This window comes from Pelodiscus sinensis, chromosome 3, assembly GCF_049634645.1.
Source record: "Pelodiscus sinensis isolate JC-2024 chromosome 3, ASM4963464v1, whole genome shotgun sequence".
Classification (NCBI taxonomy): Eukaryota; Metazoa; Chordata; order Testudines; family Trionychidae; genus Pelodiscus; species Pelodiscus sinensis.
Genome location: NC_134713.1, coordinates 167,190,277 through 167,218,209, shown reverse-complemented (window position 1 = coordinate 167,218,209; position 27,933 = coordinate 167,190,277). Strand labels below are relative to the sequence as shown.

The 27,933-nt window shown below is 41.8% G+C and overlaps 1 protein-coding gene across 2 annotated transcripts in view; it reads right to left on the bottom strand.

The window, feature by feature from the left end:
- The window catches only part of THADA (THADA armadillo repeat containing), a 308,025-nt gene that overhangs the window by 191,601 nt on the left and 88,491 nt on the right, over nt 1–27,933 (bottom strand). For both annotated transcript variants that reach the window (XM_075925431.1, XM_075925430.1), the window contains one exon: nt 27,372–27,463. In XM_075925431.1, coding sequence (XP_075781546.1) covers nt 27,372–27,463 — 92 coding nt within the window. The remainder of the gene's footprint in view (nt 1–27,371; nt 27,464–27,933) is intronic.

The window sequence follows — 27,933 nt, the reverse complement described above, 5'->3', positions numbered from 1 at the left end:
ACATTTTTCAGAAAAATTAAACGCTCCATAGCCTACTGCTCCGCTTTAATAATTGACAGTATAAAGTACATTTGTGAATCATCTGCTCATATTGTGAGTCACAGTAAAAAAGAAAACAATAGCAAATGAGGTTTCAAAGACAACTGACCTAGGGCTATCAAGGCCCCTCTAATACTCACTCTAAATCACAAATACCAATAAGAAAAATCCTGGCCAGCTGAGAGGCACTCACAAATACCAGAATTGGGATGGAGATAAAGGATATAACAAAAGTGGGGGAGGGGAGGGAGAAAGATAACAGAATACATTAAGGGAAAAAGCAAAAAGGAAGACATTCAGTGGCTTTTACTAAAGGGTTTGAGTTCATGAAGGCCTCTTTTTAATATTTTCCTGCCAAGAATAACACCTACTCTTATTGTGGCAATGAATATGCTGAAATTAATGGACCCTATAGAGTCATCTAGTATAATCACAGAGTGAAGTTAAAACAGAGACTTGGAACCAAATTCAGCCCTGGCCTCAGCAGATAATTCCCAATGAAAACATTTTAAAGCCAAGGCTGAATTTGGACCTGAAACTGTAAATAGCCATAGGAAAGGGCCATGAGTTTTCAAATCTAGTTTAGTTTTCTTGCCTTTTTTGCTTCTGGGAAATTATGAAAGGAAGCAAGCAAACACAAACACACACTTAGTGAACTATGAAGTTCCACTGCACAGGAGGTTGGGATAGATTTTGGTGATCTCCATGTGGTCAAAGCCCAGCTCTAATACACTTCTCATAGCCCACAGCACATCAGAAATAAGAAGGCTGATGTACGTGTGATGAAATGAGTTAGCAAAGAGTACAGCCCCTGTTCAAGCAAATAGGGTTTAACTGCAAGAGTGCACAAGAACAAATTGTTCAGCAACATTTCAGAAACCACTGTTAACGCATGGCTAGAGCGACTCTTAACCACAGCTTTCTGAACTAGTACAGAGAATAGTTCATCCTGGTCTACATGTGCAATTAAAACGTGTGCAGCTGATTGATCTAGCGTAAAAGCAATGCTAACCCTACTGTAAGCAATGGATCAGTTTATCAGGTACATGAGGCTCAAAGACATAAATACCAGTTGAAACTCAGTTAATAATGCTTGTGACATGTCAGCAAGAAACGCAGTAGAGCAAAGTGACTGACCAAGCCAAACCTCAATAATATAGCAGATACGATCAAGGCCATGAGTGTGGGTTCAGACTCAGCTTTCATTTTTCTCCTCCACCGCCTACTATCTGCAATAAGGCCATCATTCTACTCCTTACAAAAACATTTCAAGACCACAGCTATTAAAAATACCAAAATGGTCTGAAATTGTAACTCATACTTCTGCCTCTATGGATTAGTTTATTTTAAAGTTTTTTCTCTTCGTTTCTCAGATAAGGACTCCCTTAGTGTTCCAATAATATAGAAAGCTGCAATCATATGACCTACCTACTCACTAGGTTTTCTTAACAGTTCTCTCTGTGTCCATTCCAGAGGACATGCTTTCATGCATGCTGATGATGGGTTCTGCTCAATAAGACTCCAAAGCAGTGTGGACCAATGCACATTCATTTTCATCATCCAAGCCAGATGTCACCAGCAGTTTGATTTATTTATTTATTTATTTATTTTGTGTGGTCGGATTCTGCAGTTTCTGCACTGGCATATTGCTCTTTTAAGACGTCTGAAACAAGTTCCACACTTTGTCCCCCTCAGATTTTGGAAGACACTTCACATTCTTAAGTATTGAGTCAAGAAGTGTAGCTATCTTCAGAAATCTCACACTGAAATTGTCTTTATGTTTTGTCAAATCTGCAGAGTAGGTGTTCTTAAAAAGAACAACATGTGCTTGGTTATCACCTGAGACTGCCATAACACAAAATACATGACAGAATGCAGGTAAAACCACAGAACATGAGACATGCAACTCTGTTCCAAGGAGTTCAGTTCTATATTTAATTAATGCATTGATTTTTAATGAGTGCTATCAGCATGGAAGCATGTCCTCTAGAATGATGGCTGAAGCCAAACGTGCATACCAATGATTAGCACATCTGGCATAGAAACATCTTGCAATGTCAGCTACAACAGTGCCATATGAGTTCCTGTTCTCACGGTTAGGAGACACTAAACAAGAAGTAGGCAGCATTATGTAAGTGTAAACAAACCTGATTTAGTAACTGATTTGGCTGAACAAAAAGTAGATCTGAGAGGACTCACAGGTGCCAAAGTTTTGCATTATTTTGTTTTCAGGTGAGTTATGTAACAAAAAAACCTCTTATATTTGTAAATTGCCCTTTCATGATAAAGAGATTGTGCTACGGTACTTTACAAAAGGTGAATTGAAAAATATGATTTTTATCTTTTAATAGTGAAAATGTAATAAAAACAATTTAAATTGAGCACTGTACATTTTGTATCCTGTGCTGTAACTGAAATCAATAGCGTTGAAATGTAGAAACATCCAAAAAATTGCACTTGTGAGACAGACCAACCAAAGCCAGGCCTTATCAGATGGGGGGGGGGGGGGGGGGCAGCCGTCTAGGAGAGCCATTTGGCCAGGACCTCAGGAGACAAAGGGGCCTCAGATTTTGACATTTTTCTACCAAGTCCTTTCCATTTATTATACACCTTGCAATTACAACAGAGACAACAAAAGAAGTTATAAACACCTACAAAAATTGATTAAAATCACTTAGGGATGACATTAGGTCTTTGACAATATTTCAGTCACTTCTGAGTTTTCATCTGCATGACTGGAGTAGCTTCTGTGATTAGGGATTCTACATAACGAAACTCTGTTTACAGTCTTTGCATAGTTTAGAGGTTTTGAAAGTCATAATTAATTGTTACTGTAAAGTGATTTTGCTTGGTCTGAGGGTGAGTTTAACCTTTAAATTAACACCCTCAAACCATTATTATATAATATTCATTGTGAAGTATATACAATTAAATTGTGTATAATCAATAGCCTTTAGTGAATTAATTTATTGTGTGTTACTGTGTTTTAAAAGAACCCCTTTATAAAAATGAAGTGAAGACCTGAAAGTGGCGCAAGTAAGAGATGGCAAAAGCAACAGAGTGAAGCAGCAGTTAAGAGTATAAAGCCAAAAACATAATTTCTCATAGAAAAGAGGCGTCAGCCATTAGACAGAGACCATAATGACAGTGACGCTTCCAGTTCTAATGATAAAAAAACTGAATCTACAAACGAAATTTCAATGCCACTACCACAAAATGAGGAGGTCATTAGTCAAGACACAAATGCTGTAGCGATAGATGCAGAATCTATGCTCAAATTAGAGACTTTGCAGGCAGAAAATGAGGACCTCTGAGATCCTGTGCAGCAAGAATAAGAACTTATGACTAGCACGGGACACAGTGTAACAACAGTGGCATCAGAACCTGATATTGGACTTCTTGATAAGAACAATGTTGCTCAAATGCAGTCATTTCTCAAAGTTAGTTGTTTTCAGATTCCAAGTAATATACCAAAAGATGCTGAAAATCATGCTTTTCCCACTCGTCTGCTGACAAAAACACTTCCAAATGGAGAGATCTAAACAAGAGACTGCTCTGCTGGAGCATGGAAAAGCAGGATCTGTACGGTGTACCCTGTCCCATTTTTTAAAGTAATACTTCAAATGCAGCAGTACTGTCTGATCCATCCAGTTGGAGCAAGTAGAGGTTGGAGGAAATTGAAAGACCAAATAGCTGCACGTGAAACTTCAGTCTCGTATAAAGATAATTATGATACATGGAAATCAGCTAGCAGAGCAGCACTAGCTGACAGTTCAATTGAAAACTTATTCCTGAGTGAAATAAACACAGAAACTGATAACTGGAAAAAAAACTCCAGGAGCGCATATGTATGGGGGATTGGCTTTGTTTGATATCGGTGATCCTACAATTAGAAACTTTCTTGGTATATTTCAGCTTCTTAGCAAGTAAGACCCACTTTTATAAGCTCATGCTAAGCGTGTTCATGAATCACAAAAGATTGGCAAACGCATGTAAGTCCATTATCTGTCTACCCAAATACAAAACAAGTTTTGAGCTATGTGGGACATTTGTGCAAATAACAATTCTTGAAGAGATATGACATGTGAAGTACTTTTCAATTATTACTGATGAAACTCCAGACTGTTCTCAAAGAACAGATGACCATGGTTGTTTATTATGTTAAAACTACAGGAAGTTCAAAGGTTTCAACTGAAGAATGATTCATTTTTGTTTGATAATTTCACACAAAAAACTGGGAAAAAAATCACTGCTCATGTATTAGAAATTCTGGCAAACTTCAAAATAAAATTTCCCAGTCTGCATTGGCCAAACCTATGACAATTGATTCAATATGGCTGGAAAGTATAGAAAAGTACAAGTAGTCCTTCTTGAGCAAAATCCAAACTATTTTCTCCAGTTGTGGCAACCACACACTAAATCTTGTCAGCTCATACAAGGAAGCAAGTCACATACTTCGGAACAATCGAGCTATTATACAAGCTCTTCAGTAGCAATCCTCAAAAGTGAGAAATTCTGAAGCAGCATCTTTCCCTTCATGGCACGTCGACAATGAGGTAGTCAGCACAAATTGATGTTAAACCAGTTGCACAGCAATTGGACTCTATGACAAAGGCTTTAAGTGAGATTGCATCTCTTACTCTCATAGAACAGGCTCACACTGAGCTTAAGTCAAGCAGGGGCTGAACTACTGCTTGCTATCAGTCAGCTAAAAGGAGAGAGCTGCCGTGGGGGTGGGTATGCTCACTCAAATTGTTTAGCTCTGCAAGATAATTAACTGTTAACTGTTGATATGTAAATACAGCTCATGCTGGAATGGGGAAGGAATCAGAGGTATGGTTATGTAAATCCAATTCAGCCAGGGCTGATGAAGGATCAGTTTTTAGAATTGGATGTGATGTATTATAACTAATTTGGGCTGTTGTGGGAGTCACAAATCATGCTACCCCTAAATGTGGGAACTGTAAAATATGACACCAGTGCTTGCAGGAGAGACTCCATCACTGTAAGAGGTCTCAGATGAACTGCTTCATGCCTGCCAGGTATGAGCTGTAAGACTGGTTCAACCTACCTTTCCCCCCGCCTTGTCTTAACGACAGATCTAAAGCAGACTCCATCAGGAGTCTTTTTGCTAGTCCAGTGGAAGCTGGAATCTTTGGCCAACCTAGGTGGTGGCTAAAGAGTTGAAATCACTAAGAGCTAAAGTCACTGGTTTGGCCTGGAGCCAGACCCATTGCAGCCAGACAGATTGCTGGCGGAAGCGGCCAGCAGGAGCAGCAGCACGGGGCCAGCGGAGCAGCTGGCAGGAACAACTGGTGGGTGGCCAGTAAGAGCGGTGGTAGGCGGCACAAGCAGACCACAGGAGCAGCACAAAGGTGGCATGGCCTCAGGCTCAATGACTGGAGTCATCAGGGTGATGTGTCAGGGTCCACACTGACTGGACAGAGCTGTAAGTGGGGCACGGGAAAAAGTTTGGGTAAATGAATGGAATCCTTGCATTCATTGTTGGCCTAGTGAGCCTGAGGGGCAAAGGATATTATTCAATCCATTTGAGCTGGGACAGTTACTCATGGGGGCTAGGAACACTGTTTGTGGTATTTTTCCAAGTTAATGCCATGTAACTTCTCTCCCTCTTTCATTAAAAGTTTCTTTTCTACACTCGGACTCTGTGCTTGTGAGTGGGGAAGCATTGCTTCGCAGAGGCACCCAGGGGTGTGTGAATTTCCCAGGCTACTGGGTGGGGGCTCGAGCCGGTTCTGTGTCAGATGGATGAAAAGGGACCCATATTGAACCAGGTCCTGGCTATTGCTGGCACTATCTGGCAGAAGGGTTACACATCCAAATTTGAATGCATTTTAAATGACATTCATGTGGATGAAGCTGCTAAAAATGATCCACAAAACTAATCTTGTAACTGAAGCTCGCAATGCTACATTCGATGTTGAGAGGGATAACATTCAACAATTTCTTAAAGATATTCAAAAGATTCATGATCAATGGGATGCAATCCTTTCTGAGTTCAAATCAGTAGCACATGGTACTAAATGTTTCATCTGAGTTTTCCAACAATTACAACTAAACATCTCAATCTGATGCAGAAAGGCACTATTGAGTCAACTTCTTTTTGTTATTATTAACTCCATCAAATCTAGTCTTACATGTTAATTTGAGTCACTGCAACAAATTTGTAGCCTTTTTGGATTCCTTTGGGAGTTCAAGAAGTAAGTGATGAAGATCTATATTCAGTGGCTGAACAGTTTCAACAAAGATACAACAAAGAAATTTCAAGAGATCTCTGTGATGAGATTGTCTTCCTGAAATATATACATTCCCCCAACTTTAAAGTCGCACTGCAAGCCAAAAGAACTGCTTCAAAAAATATTCCATCTCAACCTGTGACTGTATTTCCTAATATCACAATTGCATTATGATATTTGTCAGTCTCCCTGCATCAGTGGCTTCAGGTGAATGCACGTGCTAAAACAAGTAAAGAACTATCACCGTTCTACAATGAGACAAGAGCATTTGAATGGGCTTGCAGTGCTTAACATTAACAGTGATGTTGTACATGAATTAGATTTTTCTTCAACTATAAAACAAGTTTGCACACAACAAAGCCAGAAAAGCATTCCTAAAATGAAGAGTTTTGCTTGCAGTGGAAACTCACAATTAAACTACATTTTTAATATAGATGCTATTGGTATAACAACTTAATTGTTCACAAATAAATGGCTCAATTGTTCATTTTCATATATTCTTTTTGTTTTGGTATGACCCTGTCGATGAGACGTTAGATGCTTTGGGGCCAGAGGCTGGACTGGGGCCTCTAAATTCCAAGTAGCCCAGGCCTCCGTCATTCTCTGAGAGGGCTTATTTATTTTAGGGATATTTTAACTGGTTAACCAGTGGGGCTGGAGCAGCTACCCACCTGCTGCGGGCAGGGGGCTGCTCCAGCCTGTGAGAGGCCCACCGTGGACAGGGGCTGCTCTGGTCGGGCTGAAGCAGCCCCTGCTTCTGGTAGTAGGTGGGGGGAGGTGATGGTTAGCTAATTAAACAGGATTTTACATCCCTAATTCATTTGGATGGCAGACTAGAAACGTCAGCATTCTACGGTTAGAAATACAACTAAACAGCAACCGACAGCCCTGGAAAGATCCAGTCAGCAATTCAGGAAAATAATATTTTTAGGACTTCTTCTCTAGATAATCTTGCTCTATACCAAGCAGTACACTCTTCTGTTAGACCTAGCCATGCCAGTTCATTTATTTTAATGCAGTCTCTAGAAAGCTTATTATATTAGCTTTCAAATTTAAAAACAGCTACATGACTAAAGACATCCTAACCACATAAATGATGTTTTTTATTGGAGGGGGAAAGGAATAAATCAACAATATTGTGCATATCCTTGTTATTAAATAAATATTATAATTTTCTAGCTAAGAAAGACCGGTGTACAGGCAGTCCCCGACTTACACGGATACGACTTATGTCAGATCCGCACTTACGAACGGGGCTTTCTCGCATCGGAGGTCGAGGTGGCGGATTGCTACCTGCGAGCTCTGGGGCGAGAAAGCCCCGTTCGTAAGCTGCTCCGGTGCCCCTGGTCTGCTGGAGACCGTCTCCAGCAGACCAGGGGCACCGGGCGGGTTCCCGCGCTTCTGAGGCTTTGCCAGAGCAAAGCCTCAGAGGCGCGGCACCCCGCTGCCGCTGCGGCTCTGCTCCCCGTGTCCCTGGTCTGCTGCCGGGGGGAGGGGGGGGGCAGCTAGTGTGCCCCCCCCCCCCCCAGCAGACCAGGCTTTTGTTGCCGGACCCTGGGGCAGAGCAGCTGGGGCGCTGCCGATTGGTCCTGCAGCGCCGCTCTGGGCACTACTGGACCAACCCGGCAGCACCCCAGCTGCTCTGCCCCAGGTCCTGATTCAGCCGCTGCTGGTCAGTTTCAGCAGTGGCTGAATCAGGACGCCTGGGGCAGAGCAGATGGGGTGCTGCTGGGTTGGTCCAGTAGCACAGAGGAGTGGCGCTACTGGAGCAACCCAGCAGCACCCCAGCTGCTCTGCCCCAGGCGTCCCCAAGTCAGCTTCTGCTGAAACTGACCAGCGCTGACTACAGGAAGCCCCAGGCAGAGTTGCTCTGCCCCGGGCTTCCTGGAATCAGCTGCTGATCAGTTTCAGCAGCAGCTGACTTGGGGACGCCTGGGGTTCTTAAGTTGATTCTGTATGTAAATCAGAACTGGCGGTCAGTTTCAGCAACGGCTGAATCTGGACGCCAGTTCCGACTTACATACAGATTCAACTTAAGAACAAACCTACAGTTCCTATCTTGTACGTAACCCGGGGACTGCCTGTATTTATACAAGGATGCAAAAGGATTCTCTCATCTTTGTCATTCGCAGATTTATTACATCAAGTCGTTTAATTCCAGGACATGTCTTCAGTTAGAACAATGGGTACCAGTCTTTTTATTACATCATCATGAAAATAACTAGAACGTTGGGGAAGGGGAAATTTTTGAAGAAGGATGGAAGAATCCCTATGCATCAGTGCAATTTATAGTATTAGTAAATGTTAGGTTTGTTTCCTAAAAAATTGTAACAACATACTTAAATTTCAAAAAAGTAAGCAAAATAACTTAAGTTCACCAATTTGAGAAAACATTCTTTTATACTGCATAGTTCTTAAATAAATACTTAAAAGAAATAGAAACCAAGTCATTATATCTTAGTTTTCATTTTCCTTCAGATAGAAGTGCTAGAATAAACATTCTTACCAGTTTACATTGCTTGTGTTTTTATGAGGTTAAAAAGTGAACTGTCAATCAAGGCCTATATAAATACAGTAGTTGAATACTTTCTGCTTCAGAAGCACTTTTATTTACAAAAGTGGGTAGCCAAGATTTCTAAAGGACGGCATGTTCTGCTTTCTTTGATCTGTTTTATGTACAAGTCTCTCTATATCGGTTGATTTGCTATTTTTGATACCTCTGTGTAATTAGATAGGAAGAGAGCAGCTGTGCACAGCAAACACTTCAGGAAAATGGCAACTGAGAGCTTACCAAAATAATTTTTTTTTTAAATCTCTCTCTCGAGGCCACTTTGATCTTAAAATATTATGTGCCAGAGTAAGGGAGAGGAATGTAAGTTAAATCTCAGTTAACAGATAGACCGTACATCATTATTCACATATAACATAAAAATCTAATGATGTCAGAATTAGGAGAAATTAAGAGGTTTCATCCCTAAAAATAAGTGCAAATATTAAAGATATACCCACAGCAACTAGGCACTTGCGCATAGCCCAACCCAGCTAACTTGAACTTATAGGGCTTGGGCAGAGGGGCTGTTTCATTGTCTGTGACTGGAGCTCAAGCCCGAAAATCCACATGGCACTGAAACAGTTCTGCAGTCAGAGCCCTGAGATACCCAAGTTGGTGGTCACAGGTCCTCCTCAGGTTTCTAGATGATGAGTAGACACATCCTAGGTTACCTACTCATATGGCTAGATTTTTCAGAGGCCTTTGCTCCATTTGATCTGTTTCAGGCATGTAAGAAGGGGAACCAAAAATCCAATTAAGTTTTGCTATGTTCTTATTTAATTAAAACAAATGAAGAGTTTGAGGAAGCTCTTTAACCATCTCAGACTAATGTACATATTGTTATCACTTTTCATCTGAGAACATTTTATTTGAGTTGGCATATGGTACCCATCACTGTGATAAAATGAGGAACCACCATCCACCTTGAAATGGAGTATATGGCTCTGATTGAACACAGCAGTTCAGAACATGCTTAAGTCTCTTCTTATTCAAGGAAGCGTTTGTGCACATGCTTAAAGTTCTATACTTAAGTCCCATTGACTTGATTGCGAGTTAAGCATGTGTTAAAAGTTTTTCTGAATTTGGGCCTACATTCACAGGACTGTGTTTACTAAGACTATTATTTGTAGGCTTTAGACCAGGGGTGGGAAAGAGGCAGCCAGCAGGCCAGATCCAGCCCAACATGCCACTAGATCCAGCCCATGGCTTCCCCGTTGAAACCCTTAGCCACAAAGCAGCTACAGTCACTTTAAAGGCTGACTGTTCTCTGCTCTGGATGCTGGGGAGAGAAGCTTCACATGCTGCCTGGCCCCTCCAGCAAAATCTCTCAAATCCCACTGGCCAGTTTCTGGCCAATAAAAGCTGAGAAATTTTGCTGAGGGCAAGGACAGCATGTGAAGCTTCTCACCACCCCTCCCCCACCCCATTCTCCCAGGTTACAACTCCCTCCAGATCCTGCACCCCCGTCCCCCAGGCCAGAATCCTCTCCTGCACTTATACACCCTCCTAGACCCTGCACCCCGTTCTCCTGCCTCAGGTCACCACCAAAACCCTCTGCACCCCCTTCACCCAGGTCACAACTCCCTCACAGACCCTGCATTCCTTCTAGCACTCCTCCCCTAGGCCAGAATCCTCTCCTGAACCCATACCTCATCCTGGATCCTGCACCTCAAGCCCCTGCCTCAGATCACAACCCCCTCCTTCACCCAAACTCCCTCTCAGACCCCGTACCCTCCTGCATCCCAGTCTCCTAGCCCAAGCTTCCATCTGCACTCAGCCTCCATCCCACACCCCGTGCCCCCTCCACAGAAGTGTGGCCCTTGACCACTTGCCAAAATCTTGGAGTGACTCATTAAAAATTAATGCCCACCCCTGCTTGAGACATTAAAGATAGTGCTAAGTTTATAAAGTAGATATGTATATATTTAGGATATCTAACCTATTACATTAAAAACAAAATAAAAACATTATTAAGGTTACGAGGGCAAGAAACTCAAAAGTTGGGAAATATAGTATGATTGTACAACCTTAATTCAGCCCGGTCTTGTGTGCATGCATCATAATGCAGCTTTTCATTACACAATCACATAGATTTTTTTTCTTTCCTCTGCAGGTCCCCGTGCCTCATTCTGTGCACAGGAAGGATAGTTACTCCAGGCTGGGATATTAAAATTCCAGACAGTCTACAGAATATAAGGATGCAGAATATTATCCCCTTGAAGCTACAAACGTCAATGCAGTTGTTGCCCATCTGAGTTAGATTTAGAGTCTATTTAAGTTTTAAGAATGCCTGACAGAGATCCTTCAGGTGTTTGTCTCAGAGACTGGAGCAAATCCTGTTGTATCTTAAGGCCTGGCTGTAAACAATTCAACATGTGATGTGTCGTAAATGTAAGGTAGAGGCATGTAGGTAAAATAATGGTCGATAGGTTTCTGGCGTAAGGTAGTGGAAACGTGGCCATCATTTAATTGTACTGTAGTGTCAAGGAAGTGGATCTCTTATGTGGACTGGTCCAGGCAAAGATTGTTGGTGGGGTGGAAGCTGCTGAAATCCCTGTGGAATTCTTCAAGAGTCTCCTTCCTGTGGGTCCTGTGGTGTGATGAAGATGTCGTCAATGTAGCATAAGTAGAGTAGGGCTGCTAGGGGGTGAAAGCTGAGGAAATGTTGTTTGAGGTCAGCTATAAAGATGATGTTGGCATACTGTGGGGCCATCTGAGTCCCATAGCCATGCAGTCAACTTGAAGATATAAATTGTCCTCTAAATTGGAAATAGTTGTGAGTGAGAACAAAGTCGCATAGCTTAGCCACCAGGTGCACAGAGGCATCATCAGGAGATAGTGTTCCTGACAACTAGTAATCCATCATGTGGAATGTTGGCGTAAAGAGCTTCTACATCCATGGTGGCCTTGATGGTGTTTTCAGGAAGATTACGGATGTTCTGTAATTTCATCAGGAAGTCAGTGATGTCTTGAAGGTAGCTAGGAGTGCTGGTAGCATAGGTTCTGAAGAATGAGTCAATATAATCGGATACTCCTGCCATACATGTGCCGATGCCTAAGATGATGGGACTTTCGGGATTTCAAGATTTATGAATTTAGGGTACCAGATAGATAACTCCTGCTAAGGTATTTGGGGGTGTGTTTGTATAGATTTGGTCCCACAGTGTAGGAGTGAGTTTCCTGAGCAAATGGTGTAGTTTCTTTTGGTATTCTTCAAAGGTATCAGAGGTTAGTTGTCTGGTAGCCTCCTGTTCATAATCATGCTTCATGAGTGGAATGTTTTAAACATGCTTAATTAATCTATTTACAATGCACACTTAACATACTGAAAAGACTCCATTTTGCTACATGATTAAAAATATTCATCAATCTATTTTATTATTAGTTTTCTCAACCGTCTTGCAGTCTTTAACAAAAAAGCCTCTGGAGAAACAACTTCTTCTATGTAAGATACAGTACTGTACATGTTGTCACCGTGTATCAATAAAGATTGTTCAGTGAGCAATAAGACCTTTAGGCTTCAAGAGTATCTACCTTAGATATTTATTTGACACCCATTATCACAGCATTTGAGCACCTCACTTTCTCTTAATTTATCCTTCCAATGATCCAGTGAAGTAGGAAAGTGCTATTACAAGAACTCTCACAGAGAGAGAATAAGGTTATGTCTACAAAACAGCTGGTATTATTCCCAGCCTGGGCAGACATGTATGCACTAGTTCTGCTGCCTAGAATAGCAGTGTTATCACAGTGGTTTGGGCTAGCTACCCAAGTACATGCCCAATTGCATAGGTAAGACTATACATGGGCAGCTATCCAGACCAGCTGCCTGTACTACTGCAGACACACTGTTGTTTTTAGCAGCAAGCTAGTATGTATGTATCCATCTATGCTGGGAACCACACCTGCCAGCTACTGCACAGACAAATGCAAAATAACTTGCCCAAAGTAGGGATGTAAAATCCCATTTAATCAGCTATGTTTAAACAGTTGAATGAGATCCTGCAAGCAGGAGGCCATCCAGCCCAGCTGGACTGGAGCAGTCACCACCTGAGGCATACTGAGACTGGCTGGGCTGGAGTGGTCCCCCACCTGCAGTGTAATGAGGGGCTGATTCAACCCAGCCAGGCTGCACATTAGCTGGTAACTATCACCCGGTTAATCAGTAATATCCATAGCCCAAATTCACACAGGAAGTCTGTGGTAGGGCACAGAACAAAACCCACATCAACTGAATTGCAAGATAGTGCAGTAATTAGGGATGTTAAATTGCGATTAAACGACTAATCAAATAGTTGATGCATTTTGCATCAACTATTTGGCTAGTCGATAGGGCACCTCAGCCTTTGAATTGTAGACACAGACCTAGTGTTGCTACACATTAAGGGGGAAAGCGCCACATGAAGCCCTGGGTCAGCTGGGGACTCCCCCGCTGACCTTGGGCTCCATGTGGCATTGCCACTTTGAAACGTCACATGCAGCCTGGGGACACCCCAGCTGGCCCCGGGCTGTATGCGGTGTTTCAAAACAGCGCCGCATAGAGCCCAGGGTCTAGCCCTAGGATCTATGCAGTGCTGCCACTTTGAAGTATCCCCTCCTTTTCTCCCTCCCTTGCTGCCTCTTTTTGATAGAGGCAGTAAGTGGGGGGGAGCGACTAGTCAACAAGCTTATCGGACAGTCATCTAGTCGACTACTCCTTCACATCCCTAGCACTAACCACTGAAGCATTCTTCACCCATCTATCTAGAGGCAAAACCAGAAAGAGGAACAAATACAGAGAAAAAAGGATTTCTTTCTGAGGACACAGAGCAAGGGTAGCAGCAGAACTGCCAGAAAGTAACAATTATACTGGCGGAAGCTGAAACTCCAAGCAGAAAAGGGGAAAAATAACTATAAAAAGCCAGTAGAGAAAAGCCTTGCAACGAACAGCTAGTCTCCAGGAAAAGTGCACTCTATCCAAAGTAGCAAGGGAAGCCCCTTGCTATAAGCTGAGGACTCATGATCTGATTTTTCGTGACATTTGCCGTAAGTTGAAGTCCACAGCACTTCTGAGCTGTAAGTTTCCCTTCCAGATGCTGAAAAGGGAGATTTGCTCAGCATCTGCAAACAAACAGTCTCAAGTTTCTAGGGCATAGCTACTTAAGCACTTCAGAAAGCTAATGAAGCAAACCTGTATGAAGATGCCAACCCGTGCTGGGCTGATGTAAAGATTTCTCACTCAAAGCTTGGGGAAGAGGAGGAGGGAAGTGAACTCAAACAAAGACAATTTTAATGGTGTTTTGGAGAAAACTATATAATATTTTGGGTTTTGCTTTGTACCTTTTTTCAAAAATTGTTTATAACCTGGTGCATCAGTGCTGAAGTCATTACATCTTTTACTCATCATGAATACTAAAATGAAGGTTTACATAAATGGACAGTGATAACAGAACTGTCATCCCACTACCACGAGTTACTGATAGCCACAAAAACTGGGTTATTTTCCTTACTTCTCATGTATTTTTCTGTAACTGTTAGTTTCTTGGTAGGCAAAAACAATTTTATGGTGCTTGAACCAACATGTTTATGTACAGGGACCATTAGTAATATCAACCTATCTAGTTACATATTTGACCTCCATCGCCCCAGTATCTGGACACCTCAAGTGTTTAAAAATAGAAACAACAAATCTGTCCTCTTCCTTTCTCAGGCTGCAGGAAAATTTGCTTAAGTTAGTTTATAAGGTTTTTGTTGTTTTTAATTTGCTTGCTTTATGTGAAAGCGAGCACAGATTTTATGGGCAGAAGGAATCATGATCCTCTGGTTTGACATATGCACAAGGAAATGTTAGACAGTTGCACATGTGGTATAGTGTGTTCAAAATAATTCATTTTATTAAATAGATGTGCTGCTACATTTTCATGAGGTGGAACTTTTTAAGCTTAAGTGACTACATAAAAAGCTTACACAAAAATTTTACAGCCATGAACATGAAAGTGGAGCAACCATCTTCTTGCGAGACACAGATGGAAATTGAAAGTGGATGTTTGCCGCCACCTCTATTTGGGCATTAAATAGCAAAGAGGAATACCAAAGCCGTGGACCAACTTAACTTAAGGACAGATGTCCTGATACCAGTGGAAATTATAGAAGAAAAGCAGTCTCTGATGGCAGGTGCCACTTCCTAGCATGCTGTTTATGACTTAATGCAAATGTCTAAGAAAAAGGTCAAGTCTAACCAAACATCCCTGATAAAATGTGGGTTTTTGCATAAGATAATACTACATATCTTAAAAACTGTTTAAAATAGTATGCTAAAAGTGTAAACCTATACTACATTCACAGTCTGTACTTCTGAGAGAATTTTACTACTTGTAGTTTAAAATCAATTTAATTTGACAACAATACTACGAAATATCATAGGTATTGAATTCAAGTATGTCCCAACCAATGATAACAAATGTGACCGAAATGTACAATAAACAGCAGATGACTCATGATAGTGCTGATTCTGACATCACTTCAGTGAGACTATTTATAAGAATGAAATATTATTGAATGTGATATTCAACTTATTTGGTGCAAAAAAAAATTTGTTTACTGTCTTTCAGCATTAGATATACATTCTTTCCTCACCCAACATTGTTTTCAGGAAGAAACATATTTATATCACTCTCACTAAGACAAATGTGTTCAAAGATGGCCATGTTTGTTAATGTATTAAAAAATTTGTATTGAATTTGCAGAATTCTTCTTAGAGACCCACTGAGCATCTTACATGAGCACTTACAATCTTTCTAAAACCTAAACACTTTTGCAATGTTTACCAAACCCTTAAATTCCTAAACAGGATAGAACCAAAGTAAATTGGGAGTGTTCCAAACTTTGTAACATTTGACTATTGGCATGTAATGATCAAGTGTAGCTATTCTTGAAATGTAAAGGTGAAAGGTGAGGAGTAAATAATGTAAAGAAAAACCCTCCTGAATTGTTGAGGGACAGCATAAAATTAAGGTACACTTTGACGTGCCTACATTTTAAGAGACAACTCCAAAGTTTACTGAGAAAATCTTCAAAGGCAGTTGGACATCTAATGACAATCAAAAGTAAATGGATATTAGTTATTTATTGCCATATGTGCCTTTAAAAAAAAATCTCACCTTGTATTAAAGTGGCATTGGTCTAACTTCATGGGACTGTGACTGTCCTGAACTGTTTCCTTTCTGAATGCTTGCTTAAAACTATGCTGACAAGAGTCAGCATCAACCTACAGGTGCTAGTTAAAATACAGTTTGAAAGGAAGAAACACTTAAGTTGGCAAATTAGCCCTAATTTTTGTATGTTCTAAAGAGAGACATGAGGCATGCTTTTTACCTTCCTTGTTAATCAAAATACAGGATACCTAAAGAGTTCTTGGGCATGTAAAGGTGTTTATAGTCAAGTTCTCCTAACAGTTTTAATTATCTAAATATTTGTTCCATGTAACAAGTATGTGTGTGAAATTAAATGCCATTTCACATCATAATGTCATGGTCAGGACACCAATTCAGGAAAATTAAGCACATACTTAACTTTAAACACAAGCATAAATGCATTTTTGAATACAGATGATTTCCTTAAATCGGGTCTAAGTGCATAGAAATTACTTTTCCTTCTAAAGTTCTATTTAATATAGCATTTATAGCTTGCATACCCTTTTCCTCAGAAAACAGGAGTTTCCTTAATGGAACTAGCCTCTCGTTCATCTCTGCGGGAAGGAAGTTTGGAGAGATATCCTTATTCTCTTCCTTGGTACATACCCTTGAGGCCATCGTTCTTCCTTCTCAGGGTTTGGCAGAACTCTCTTTAGAGCCCATTAATACCTCAATTGCCAATCTAATTCAATGACCACTGTTTACTCACACGAACCCCCATCCCAGGCCTCTGGGCCCGGTTTCAAAAAAAGATTGAGACGGAGCTGACCCGGTAGAAGAAAGTGCATGTTTATATGGCAAGCATATGTCAGCACAGCTGCACCACTGCAGCATGGTAGCACAGACACCTACTACAGTGATAAAAGGGTTTTATCCACCTCTGTAACAAATCACTCCCCTGAGAGGTAGTAGCAAGATCAATGGAGGAATTCTTCCATAAGCATAGATACATCTAAAAGGCAGTTAGGTTAATCTAACGAAATTGCACAGATTGTGAAATTTCTCACAACCCTGAACTATGCAGCTAGATCAATCTGAAATGTAGGCACAAACCAGGCCTAAAGCAGGGGCCAGGGATTTACACTTTTTGATATTCAACACAATCATTTATTTGTTTTTAAAAAGAACCTAATCCAGCACCCAGTGAAGTAAGAGGCAGTTCTCCCCAATGGTTTCCATGTGAATGGGCCAAAGAATAGAAGTTTCTCAGGTCTCAAACAGATATATGCTAAAATTTAGGTGAAAATATCTTATCCTTTATACTGTTTCTCATTTGGGCAGGAAGAAGCAACCACTAACACAGTAAGGACTTTAATTTAAATTTAATTGTTAATATTATTTTCCCAGCTGCCTGCAGTAAAGTTATTCTGACTTTCATGCAAAAATCTGCATTCGTTTTCACAATGTATATTTTAAGAGGCCCATGCACTTAGCATACAGGCCCACCTGCTCTCAGACCTATCTTTGCTCCCACCGGAGCTCAGTGGCTTGTTCATCCCTGCCTGGTGCTTCAGCTGGGCCAGGAAAATGGGGTTGGGGACTTGACCTGCTCGCAGTCATGAAAGTAAGCCAGTATGCTCTAGTGAAGTGCTCTTGCAAGAAGCTGGCAGGCTAGGGCACCTGGTTGCAGATGCACCCAGCCTGGCTCCTGGAGCCCCCCTGCAGGCTACCTTGCTAAGAAGGAGGCAATCAGGCAGTTGAAAGGGACTGGCTGAGAGTGTGTCCCCCTCCCCAGGCCCAGGGGTACCCCAGCCCCTAGCACTCCCTGGTGCCCTCTAGGAAAAGCAGTGGCGGGTGGGGAGTGGCAGGCATGCATACCCAGAACTCAACTGCTTTTCACCTATCACAGGGGACAGAGGAGTACTTCATGTGGGCTGCACACTTTCCCCTCACTCCCAGATAGTCAGGTGAAGAGGAGAAACAGGCTACCAGCATACTGGGGTGCATTAACAGGAGCTTTGCCAACAGATCTAGGGAAGTGATTATTTCCCTTTATTGGGTACTGGAGAGGCCACATCTGGAGTACTGCATCCAATTCTAGGCCTCTCCTTACAGAAAGGATGTGGACACATTGGAGAAAGTCCAGTAGAGGGCAACAAAAATGATTAGGGGGCAAGCGCACATGAGTTACTAAGCTTCAGGGAGTAGTCGAGTTAGCCTATAAAGTGCTACCAGACCATTTGTTGTGTTTTAAGTTTATCCTGTACAGACTAACAAAACATGTAGATGGTATCATGAGCTTTCATGGGCACAGGATGGGGAAGCACTGGAATGGATTACCTAGGGAGGTGGTGGAATCTCCAACCCTAGAGGTTTTTAAGTCCCAATTTGACAAAGCTTTGGCTGGGATGATTTAGTTGGCATTGGTCCTGTTTTTAGCAAGGGTTAGACTCCATGACTTTCTGAGGTGTCTATCAACCTCATGATTCTATGACCCAGTATGTGTGTCTACAGCCACTCCCTGCCCTCTTGAAATGGTGCTTCCCCCCCCCCGACACCCAGCCACTTGCCCTCAGACTCCCTAGGCCCCTGCTCTGAGCCCCCCAAACCTCTGCCCTGAGCCTCTATTCACCCCCAACAAATTCCTGCACCCCACCACCCAATCCCAACATCCCTCACAGTAACTCCCTGCCCTGAGCCCATTCTCAACGCCCCCAAGCTCCTGTCCTGACTCCTGCACCTCATATCCATACCTCCTACCCTGAGGCCCCCCCTCTACATTCCACCGCACAGTTCACTTTTTTACAGGTACTATCATATCGCCCCCACCACCCCCAGCTCTGAGTCCCTCTTTCTCCCCCCCCCCGGGGGTCTCAAGTTACAAGAGAGCCCACTAGAAACTTAAGTTACTTTCACCCCCTTCCTGTTCCTGACAAGAAGCAGAGTTCAGGGCTTGCAAACCTCTGTGCCCTGATTCTGCTCCTGGGCTGGAGGCTGAGTGAGTGGAACAGGGTAAGCCCCAGCACCCCAATCCTGCTCCCCACTGGGAACACTGGGCGGGTGGAGCAGCACAAGCCCAGTACCCCAACCCCAGACCCCTGCTGGAGCACCAGATAAGGGTGTTACAAGGAGGAGAGAGAAAAATTGTTCTCCTTGGCCTCTGAGGATAGGACAAGAAGCAATGGGCTTAAACTTCAGCAAGGGAGGTTTAGGTTGACCATTAAGAAAAACTTCCTAACTGTCAGGGTACTTAAACACTGGAGTAAATTGCTTAGGGAGGTTGTGGAATCTCCAACACTGGAGATATTTAAGAGCAGGTTAGACAGATATCTGTCAAGGATGATCTAGACCAGTGTTTCCCAATTTTATTTGGCCTCGGAACACTTTTAAACTCAAAAGAATTTTGTTGAACCCCTAATAGCAGTCTTATATATGGAGCTGAAAAAGTAGACCCCAAATAAGTAAGGATAATAATAAACAAATGCTAAACAAGGTCATGAGATCAACATAAATGAAAATTGTTTTCAATAAAATTCATAAATGCTTAATATTAATTATTATTTTTTAAATAATAACATGATATTGTAATGGAATTTTCTCGCGGAATCCTTATTTTCACTTCATGGAACCCTGGGGCTCCCCGGAACACCATTTGGGAAACACTGATCTAAACAATGCTTGGTCCTGCCATGAGGGCAGGGGACTGGACTTGATGCCCCCGCTTCCTTGTCAGGAAGGACCTGGAAGGCAGAGCAAGGGGGTGCAAAGTATGTGGAGAGTACAGGGCACATTTTTATGGGGGCTTCCGTTTTTCCAGTGGGCCCTAGCCAAAGCATCTATCTCTCCTCCTCTTCCAAGGCCAGCTGGGGGGAGGTAGGCAGCCCCATTGCTCCTATTCCCCCCAGTGACCCACTCATTCAAAGTTGGGACACTCATTTGTCCTATTCTGGGTATGTCATTGGTATATTTCACAATATTTTTAAATCTTTTCTCTTCAACTTAACATACTCTTTCACATAATGAAATCTTGATGCTAAATACTACAAGATCAAACATTTGCTTAGAATAAATTGTCATCTGTAGCAATTCTATAAGGAAAAAAAAGGAATTCATACTTATGCAGAAATTAATAATGCCAGAGTGCTTGAAAATGTGTAGATTAAGCAAATTTAAACTCTATTTTGATTGCATAAGGGAAAACCAGAAGGCAGTCATTTAATTAACTGTGAAGAGCAAATCTCTGGCCTGTCTTGTAAGTGGTCAATGCAAGGGGCTTCTCCCTGCCATGGGAGGGAGGATTCTGCCTAATAGTATTTTGAGACTAAGGGCATCTCTATGATACCATCCGGATCAACAGGAAAGCCTTGATCCAGCAGGGGTCAATTTATCGCGTCTATAGACCTGATAAATCAACTATCGATTGCTCTCAGAATGGGAAGTCCAAGGGCAGTCGATGGCAGTAGATAGATCTAAGAATGTGAGCTTCAGCTATGTTATTCATGTAGCTGAGGTTGCATTAATTCGATTGCTCTCCCCTGGTAATGTAGACCGGCCCTAAGTGAGCAGTGAAGCTAACCCACACAGCAGTGCTCCATGGTCCCAACAGGGAGTGGTCAGTTGTTTGTAAAGCACAGCTAACATTCCCATTCACCGCTCACCACCCTGCTATACACAACCTAGGTAACCTAGCAATTACCACTCTGCTTCAGACAGTCTTCAAACATTATGGCACTTCATTCTCACGTCTCAGATTTTACCTCACTTTTTCTACCAATATTTTTTCAGATCATCAGTTTCCTTTATTTATGCTAACATTAACACTATATTACGGTAGTGCAAGGTTGAGCAAATACCGGCCCACGGGCTGAATCTGGTACCCCAGGGTTAGCTCCTGGTACGGTTGCAGGTAGGGACAATCACAGTTCCTGTTGGCTGATGATTGCCGTTCTTGGCCAACAAGAGCAACGGGAAGCAGTGTCCTGTTCTACGTCGCTTCCCAACGCTCCCACTGACCAGGAACGGCGATCTGCGGTCAAAAGGAGTTGCAATCACTGATACCTGTAGCCATGCAAGTAAATATAATGGTGGCAGCCCGCCAGGAGCTAACCCTGGTGAACTGCAGCTGTGTTACTGTCCACTCCTGGGGTAGTGGCTAAGGACCCGCTCACTAGACACTCTATAAACATGGAAAAGATGACACTCCTTGCCTTGAAGAGCTTATAATCTAAACAGAGAAGCCAAAGGGTGGTGGTATGGATAGAAGAAAAGCTGTTCAAGCAATGGAATGGCACCATATATCACATTCACTCATTTTTTTCTTCTGGAGAAGTGGGAAAATAAGCTAAATAGAAAGAAAATAAAGGGAGAAAGGACACTGAAGGGAAGGGAATAAGAGAGACAGACATGGAGAAGAGTCGCAGATGTGGAGAAGAGTCGTTGGGAATTTTTCAAATAAGGCTGGCTGTTTGTGTGTTCACAAACTCTGCTCAACACCAAGGGGCACAGCTTGAGTGTGGAATGTGATGAGTTCTGTGCTACTAACAATTTCTGCCCTTGGGGCAGGGAGTTTCTTTATAAACAGAGGCAGGCTGATTAAGATAATAAAAGGGCTGTTATTAAACTAAATTAAGGATCATTAGATGATCCTGGAAGCATTCCCAGGCACTTCAGTTAAAAGATAGGAAACAAATGGTAGGAATAAATCGTCCATTTCTAGAATGGAGAAAGTTAGTGGTGTCCCCCAGGGGCTTGTACTGGGACAGTGCTGTTCAACTTATTCATAAATAACGTGGTAATCAATAAGGTTGCAAAGTTTGCAGATCATATGAAATTACTCAAGATAATTAAGTCCAAAACAACCTGCAAAGAGTTATAAAGGGGGTCTCACAAAACTGAGTGTCATGGAAACAAAAAAGCAGATGAATTTCTATGTTAAATGAAAGACATGCACATGGCAAAATATAAATCTCAACTAGACATGCAAAATGGTGGCCTCTAAATTAGTTGTTACCCAGCAAGAAAGCTCTTGGAGTCAGTACTGCAAATACAGAAGCATCCTTCTCACTGTGCCACCGTGAACTCAGAAATTACCTGTTGTCAACAATGGGACAGATGCAACTGAATAATGTAGCTGTCCTTAATGTGCTTCAATACAATACCAGAAAATCTAGATGTAAATAAGATTGCTGACAGTTTCACCCAGAAAGCTATGGTGTCTAAACTGGGACATCAGTGAAGACAGCTTGTGGGTGACTGAAATAATTTAAATATACTGTAATTTGTGTCAATGTAATTATGTAGTTCATAGCAATTGTATCATTAAAACAGTAAAGACACCAATGACAGACACATTCAATAAGTAAAATATGAAAGAAAGAAATATAAATATATGCTGAAAATAACCACCCCCAACACTTGCAGAGTGCCTTCCACCCAACATATGCACCTCTTCCATAGCACCCACTGGAAAAAACAAAAAAGTCAGCATCTATGTGTTTGTTTGTAAAATGCCTAATTAAACAGAGAGAGACCCCGACCAACCCAAAACAGCCAATAGCACAGCAACTACAGTATTCTCTGGGAGTGGGTAAACCCAGATCCAAGTCCTGGCTCTTCCTGACACAGAAAGTAGAGTAAGTAGTAAAACAGAAGCACAGACTTGACACTCAGAAATTCAGGTTATTTTGAGTATACATAGTGTTTCTATACTAAACTTAACTAGAACAAAGCAAAAATAAGCTAATATTATTTGACTGTTACCTTAAAAACCCAACTTTTTCGGTGTTCCAGGTTAAATTTCTACCTGCTCAACATACATATTATTGCTGCAAATGCATTTCTGATGTATTTTCATGTGTATTCTACAATATACACAATACAAAATTATTTTATAAGTGGGATTTTTCAATAAACATTTTTTAGTTTATTAAATTGGCATAGTTAGACAGCAACAATACAGCACCATTGTATTACCACTATTAGTTCCACCGGAGTTAACAAAAAATTAAGAGCATTTCCTGATAACTGTACAGGTATGCAGGAGACCTTTGCGATTCATGGAAACATTATTTGTGGTTTCATGTATTCGTGGTTCTTCTGTCCCGGCAGGGGTGGGAGAATCAGCGAGGGCCAGGAAATGTGTTGAGTTCCCCACGGCTGCCCAGAACTATGGTGAGTTCCCTGCAGCTCCAGGGAGCTGTGGTAAGTTCCCCATGGCCTCTGGTCCCCACAGTGAGTTCAGGAGCCATGGTTCGCCACGGCACACAGTATTTGCAAATTTCAGAAATGCATCCACAGTGAATGGTGTGGGTTTCCTGTACTGTTTTACCCCTCGGTGTACTTTGATAACAAAGGTAATACACAGGTACTTCAATACAGGCTGCTAAATCCATATTTCGGCACCTAAAGAAGCACCCTAATTTCTTGAAGTCCTAAATGTGCATAGCTCCCAATAAAGAAACAAGACTTCTGGTGCTCAACACATCTGAAAACTAGACTAACTGTAATTTAGTGTCTAATTTATATATGAAATTTTAACATTTTAGGTGAAAAACTGTCAAAAATTTAAACTGAAGATTATTTGGCTTTAATATAAAGATTTTTTTCCAGTAAAACAGTGGACATACTGGAAAATATATGGAAGGACAGAAAAACTGCATGTGTAACCCTACTGTAATTGTGTAATTGCAGTTACGGTGACTATTATATGATAATATATGCAACATTAGCGACACCTAGTGGCATTTATAATTACAAAAAATGATGCAACTGCTGAAGAATAATCATTTAAAACATTAGATGAAATTAGCTTCATTCATTACTGGCAAATATTCAAAATAAGTTAGCAAAACAAACCATTTTCTTATAAACTGACAAGAAGTTGAAAGCTAGTCAAATTAAAGAACAAAAAATGAAAGCAGATTCAGGTCACATACCTGCCTGAGGCCCTGCCAATTTTCATGGTTCTACACTCATTTCCTCTTCTACTATACAGCCTTTTTTCCTCTCTCATCAGACTATGCAAGGGAAATAATAAAACTGACTACATCTAAAGTCCTGTCAAATGCACAAAATAAACAATCCGAAAAGACAGAAAAAATATTTTCTACTCTAATCTTTTAGTTATAATAATCAGTGGGTGTGTTACTTTAACAGAAAACAAAGACATTTCAGAAAGAAATGCAATTAAAGTTGACAGCATCCATTTAACATATATATTAAAATACTCCTACATGAAAAGAACACTGAGGTTGAAGAATCAAGCACTTAGAAGCATGAAAATGACAGAACTATGGAAATGACAACTAAGTTTGTCTTTAGAAGCTACCACCGACAAATACCAACATGCAACTTCATGAAAGATACACTCTGTTGCAAAACCTGAAGAGACTTCAGACAATCTTGTAACAACAGAACACCACATCTGACTCTCACACTTGTCCTTACTGAATTGCATCTTGTTGAATTTAGACAAATTCTCCAATTTGACAAAGATCCTTTTCAACTCTAATCCTGTCCTCCAAAGTGCTTGTAAGCTCTCCCAATTTCATGTCATCTGCAAATTTTAGAAGCACATTCTCCACTCTATTATCAAAGTCATTAATGAAAGTATTGAATAATACCAGATCCAGCACTGATCCCTGTGGGACCCAAGTAGATACATCCTCCCAGCTTGACTGCATACAGCTGATAAAGTCTTTCAACTAGACATACACTCTCCTACAGTGATTTCAGTTGGACAGTATTTCCCTAATTTGTTTATGAGACTACCTTGCATCAACAACTTAAGTAAAATCAAGATCTCTCATATCTACTGTTTCCCTCCCCATCCCATTCGGTCAGTAACCATGATTACACTTTTTGCAAGACTTCTTTTTGATTTTCAAGTCACTAAAGAACTCCAGATGGAGCTATATTGACTTCCTACTATCCTTCCTATCTTTTTTCGCATCAAGATAATTTGCAGTTGTGCCTTTAATATCCTCTCCTCAAGAAACTGATAGTTCTTCTGAACTCCTCTAACTTTACATTTTCTTCTGGGGCCTTTACCTAGGACAGGGGCGGGCAATAATTTTTGCCCGGGGCCACTTCAAAGATTTTTGAAGTAGCCCCAGGCCACTCCGGAAGGGGCAGGGCCTAAACAGGAAGGGGTGGGGGCTAAATGGGGAGGGCGTGGCTACCACCCTCAGACCATGATTGGTCTGGTAGTGGGAGAGCCAGTTTGCCCCTCCCTTCCCACTAGGCACCCATGTCCTGGAAGAGGCTTAGCACACTCTCCCGCCCCCAGGCCAATCTGGACCTGGGGGTGGGGGAGCGCACGAAGCCTCCTCCTGCCCTGTGAGAAGCATGTGGCACTTCAAAGTGCCACGGGCTCCTTGCAGGGCCGGGACAGGGCAAAGGAAGCTTCACACAGCTTCCCCACCCCCAAGCCCTGATTGGCGTGGGGGCGGGGGCACGCATGCAAAGCCTCCTCTGTTCTCCCCTCACCCTGTGAGCAGAGCGCGGTACTTCAAAGCGCCACATGCTCCTGGCAGGCCGGGAGGAGGTTTTGCGTGCTCCCCCATCTCCAGGCCTTAATTGGCCCTAACTGGCCTGGGGGCAAGGGAGCAGCAGGGTCTCCGCAGTCAGGATCCAGCCACTTAGCGGGCCCGCAGAGCCCCTTTTGCCCACGCCGACCTAGGAGCTCTCAGAGTCTGCTTTTTGAAGTCCATTGTCCTCATTCTGCTGCTTACTCCTTCCCTTACTTAGGATCTTGAAATACATTACTTCACGATCACTTGCAGCCAAACCATTTTACAACGTCAAATTCAGTACCAATTTAGGGGAAACTCTGTGTTTGGCTTAGGGATGTAAAATCCTATTTAATGAGTTAACCAGTTAAACATATTGTTTAATTGGTTAACTGATTAAAGGGGAGGGCGACTCCAGCCCCGCTGGAGCCAACCCTCATTCTCACAAGGATGGGCAGCCCCCACCTCTGCAGGCAGGGTCTGCTCTAGGTCTATTGGAGCAGCCCCTACCTGCAGCGAGTAAGGGTGCCCTGCAGGCAGGGGCTGCTCCAGTGTCTGGGTCCAAACAGCCCCTGCCTGCGGCTCCTTCATCGCAGGCAGAGGCTGCACCAGAAGGGCTGGAGCAGCTCCTGCCTGCATTGGGCCAGGGCACCCTGTAAGCAGGGGCTGCTCCAGTCCTTTCCATGCTGGGCCCCCTTCAAGGTTGGAGCAGGTGGGGAGCTGCCCCAATCCCTCCACCAGTTAATCAGTTAAACATTCACATCCCTAGTTTGGCTTTATTACTTTGGCAGTAGGTGTCCAGTAGTTAAAGTCCGCATTACTACTGGGTCTTGAGTCCTAGCTAATGCTGTGATTTGTCCTAGAAATGTCTCATCCAGCTTCTCTCCCTGATTTGGTAGTTGATGATAGATCCACAACATTGAAACCTTACCTCCCTTTTAAACCCATTTTATCTTTACTCAGAGACTTTCAACTGGTCTGTGTGTCTCCTGTCTTCAGACATCAGAACAAGTGGATACAGTCTGAATGTATAAAACAACACCTCTTCCCTTTTTATCCTGCCTGTTCCTCCAGAACAAAACTATATTCCTTTATACCTAAATTCCAATTAGGACACCTATCCTACAAAATGATTATGATGCCAATTAGGTCACGGTCAGCAGAGGTGAGATTTGAACACATGATCTCCTCTTTCCCCGTTGTTGCCCCCTCTTTTACTGTCCAACATGAACACAACCATAGTAACTAATTAGCGGTATGGTACTACTCTAATTTTTGGATAGTAATTATGATAGTTCATCTATTTATCATGGATTTTCTGCAATTACAGAGCAACAATAAGCATCAACAACAGCAATACAGAGGTCTGTCATCAGCATATATATCATAACACCCCATGAGCCGCTATGCTAACTGCTTCTAGAGCCAGAACATCCACAGCTTATATCATACACAAAATTAAATTGTTTCACAAGACCAGAAAGAGGAGTCACTGTTTAGTGAAAATAGCAGACATTTCAAAAACGGATAAATTGCCGTTTCCCAGGAGTCATGACACACTGAAAATCCTGGACTCAACTTCTGGTGGATCATTTTGAGGTCTGATCCCAAGGTGTGCGAACAATCTGTAACTCCCATTGCAGTTCTTGAGAGTTGTAGATGCTCAGCATCTTTCAACATCAGGCCCTTTCTGTAAAATTATATTTTATATGAAAATTAGTGTTCACTACATTACAGGAGCTAGTTTTGACTCAAGAGCTTAATTGCTGGCAACACAGCTTAAACGAATCTAGACTTTTTTGTAATATTATTCTTCAGATAAAACTATAAAAGCGAGCAATATTTTCAAATAATTATTGACTAAGGATTTGCAGAAGTAAAGATAGCATGAGATGGACCTTACCTATTTTTTTTTGAATTTTCATCCTTCCCTCTTTTAACCCCAAAAATTCTTGTTATCAGGGTACTAAACAGAAGAGTGGAGGAATTTCTCACCTAATATATCAAGAAACATGCAATAGTTATTAAGCAACTTTCAATCAACACTGTAAACTGGATTTTAAATTCAGATGTAATTTAATTTAGAATTTTTTAAAACAGAAATAGAGCATTTTACATACTAGACTAGACCAAACAATCCTTGATCTAGTATACTACTGAAAGCACATGAAGGTGAAAATAGTTTGCTATACAATACTTAACATGTGAGAAGAACAGACTAATAGTTTAATGCACTTCAGTGCCCTAAAATAGCTTAATGAAAAAAATGTCTAGCTTAATGATTAAACAATCAGAGCTGGGAAGCAAGAAATCTGGCATCCATCCATGATTCTGCTACAAATTTACTTTGTAACTTTGGATAAAATCACTAACCTCTTCCCCATTTCCCTATCTTTAAAATAAGGAAAAGGACATCCACTAGTGCTATAGCGTCCAACCAGTTCACCAGGGTGGCTACTGCTATA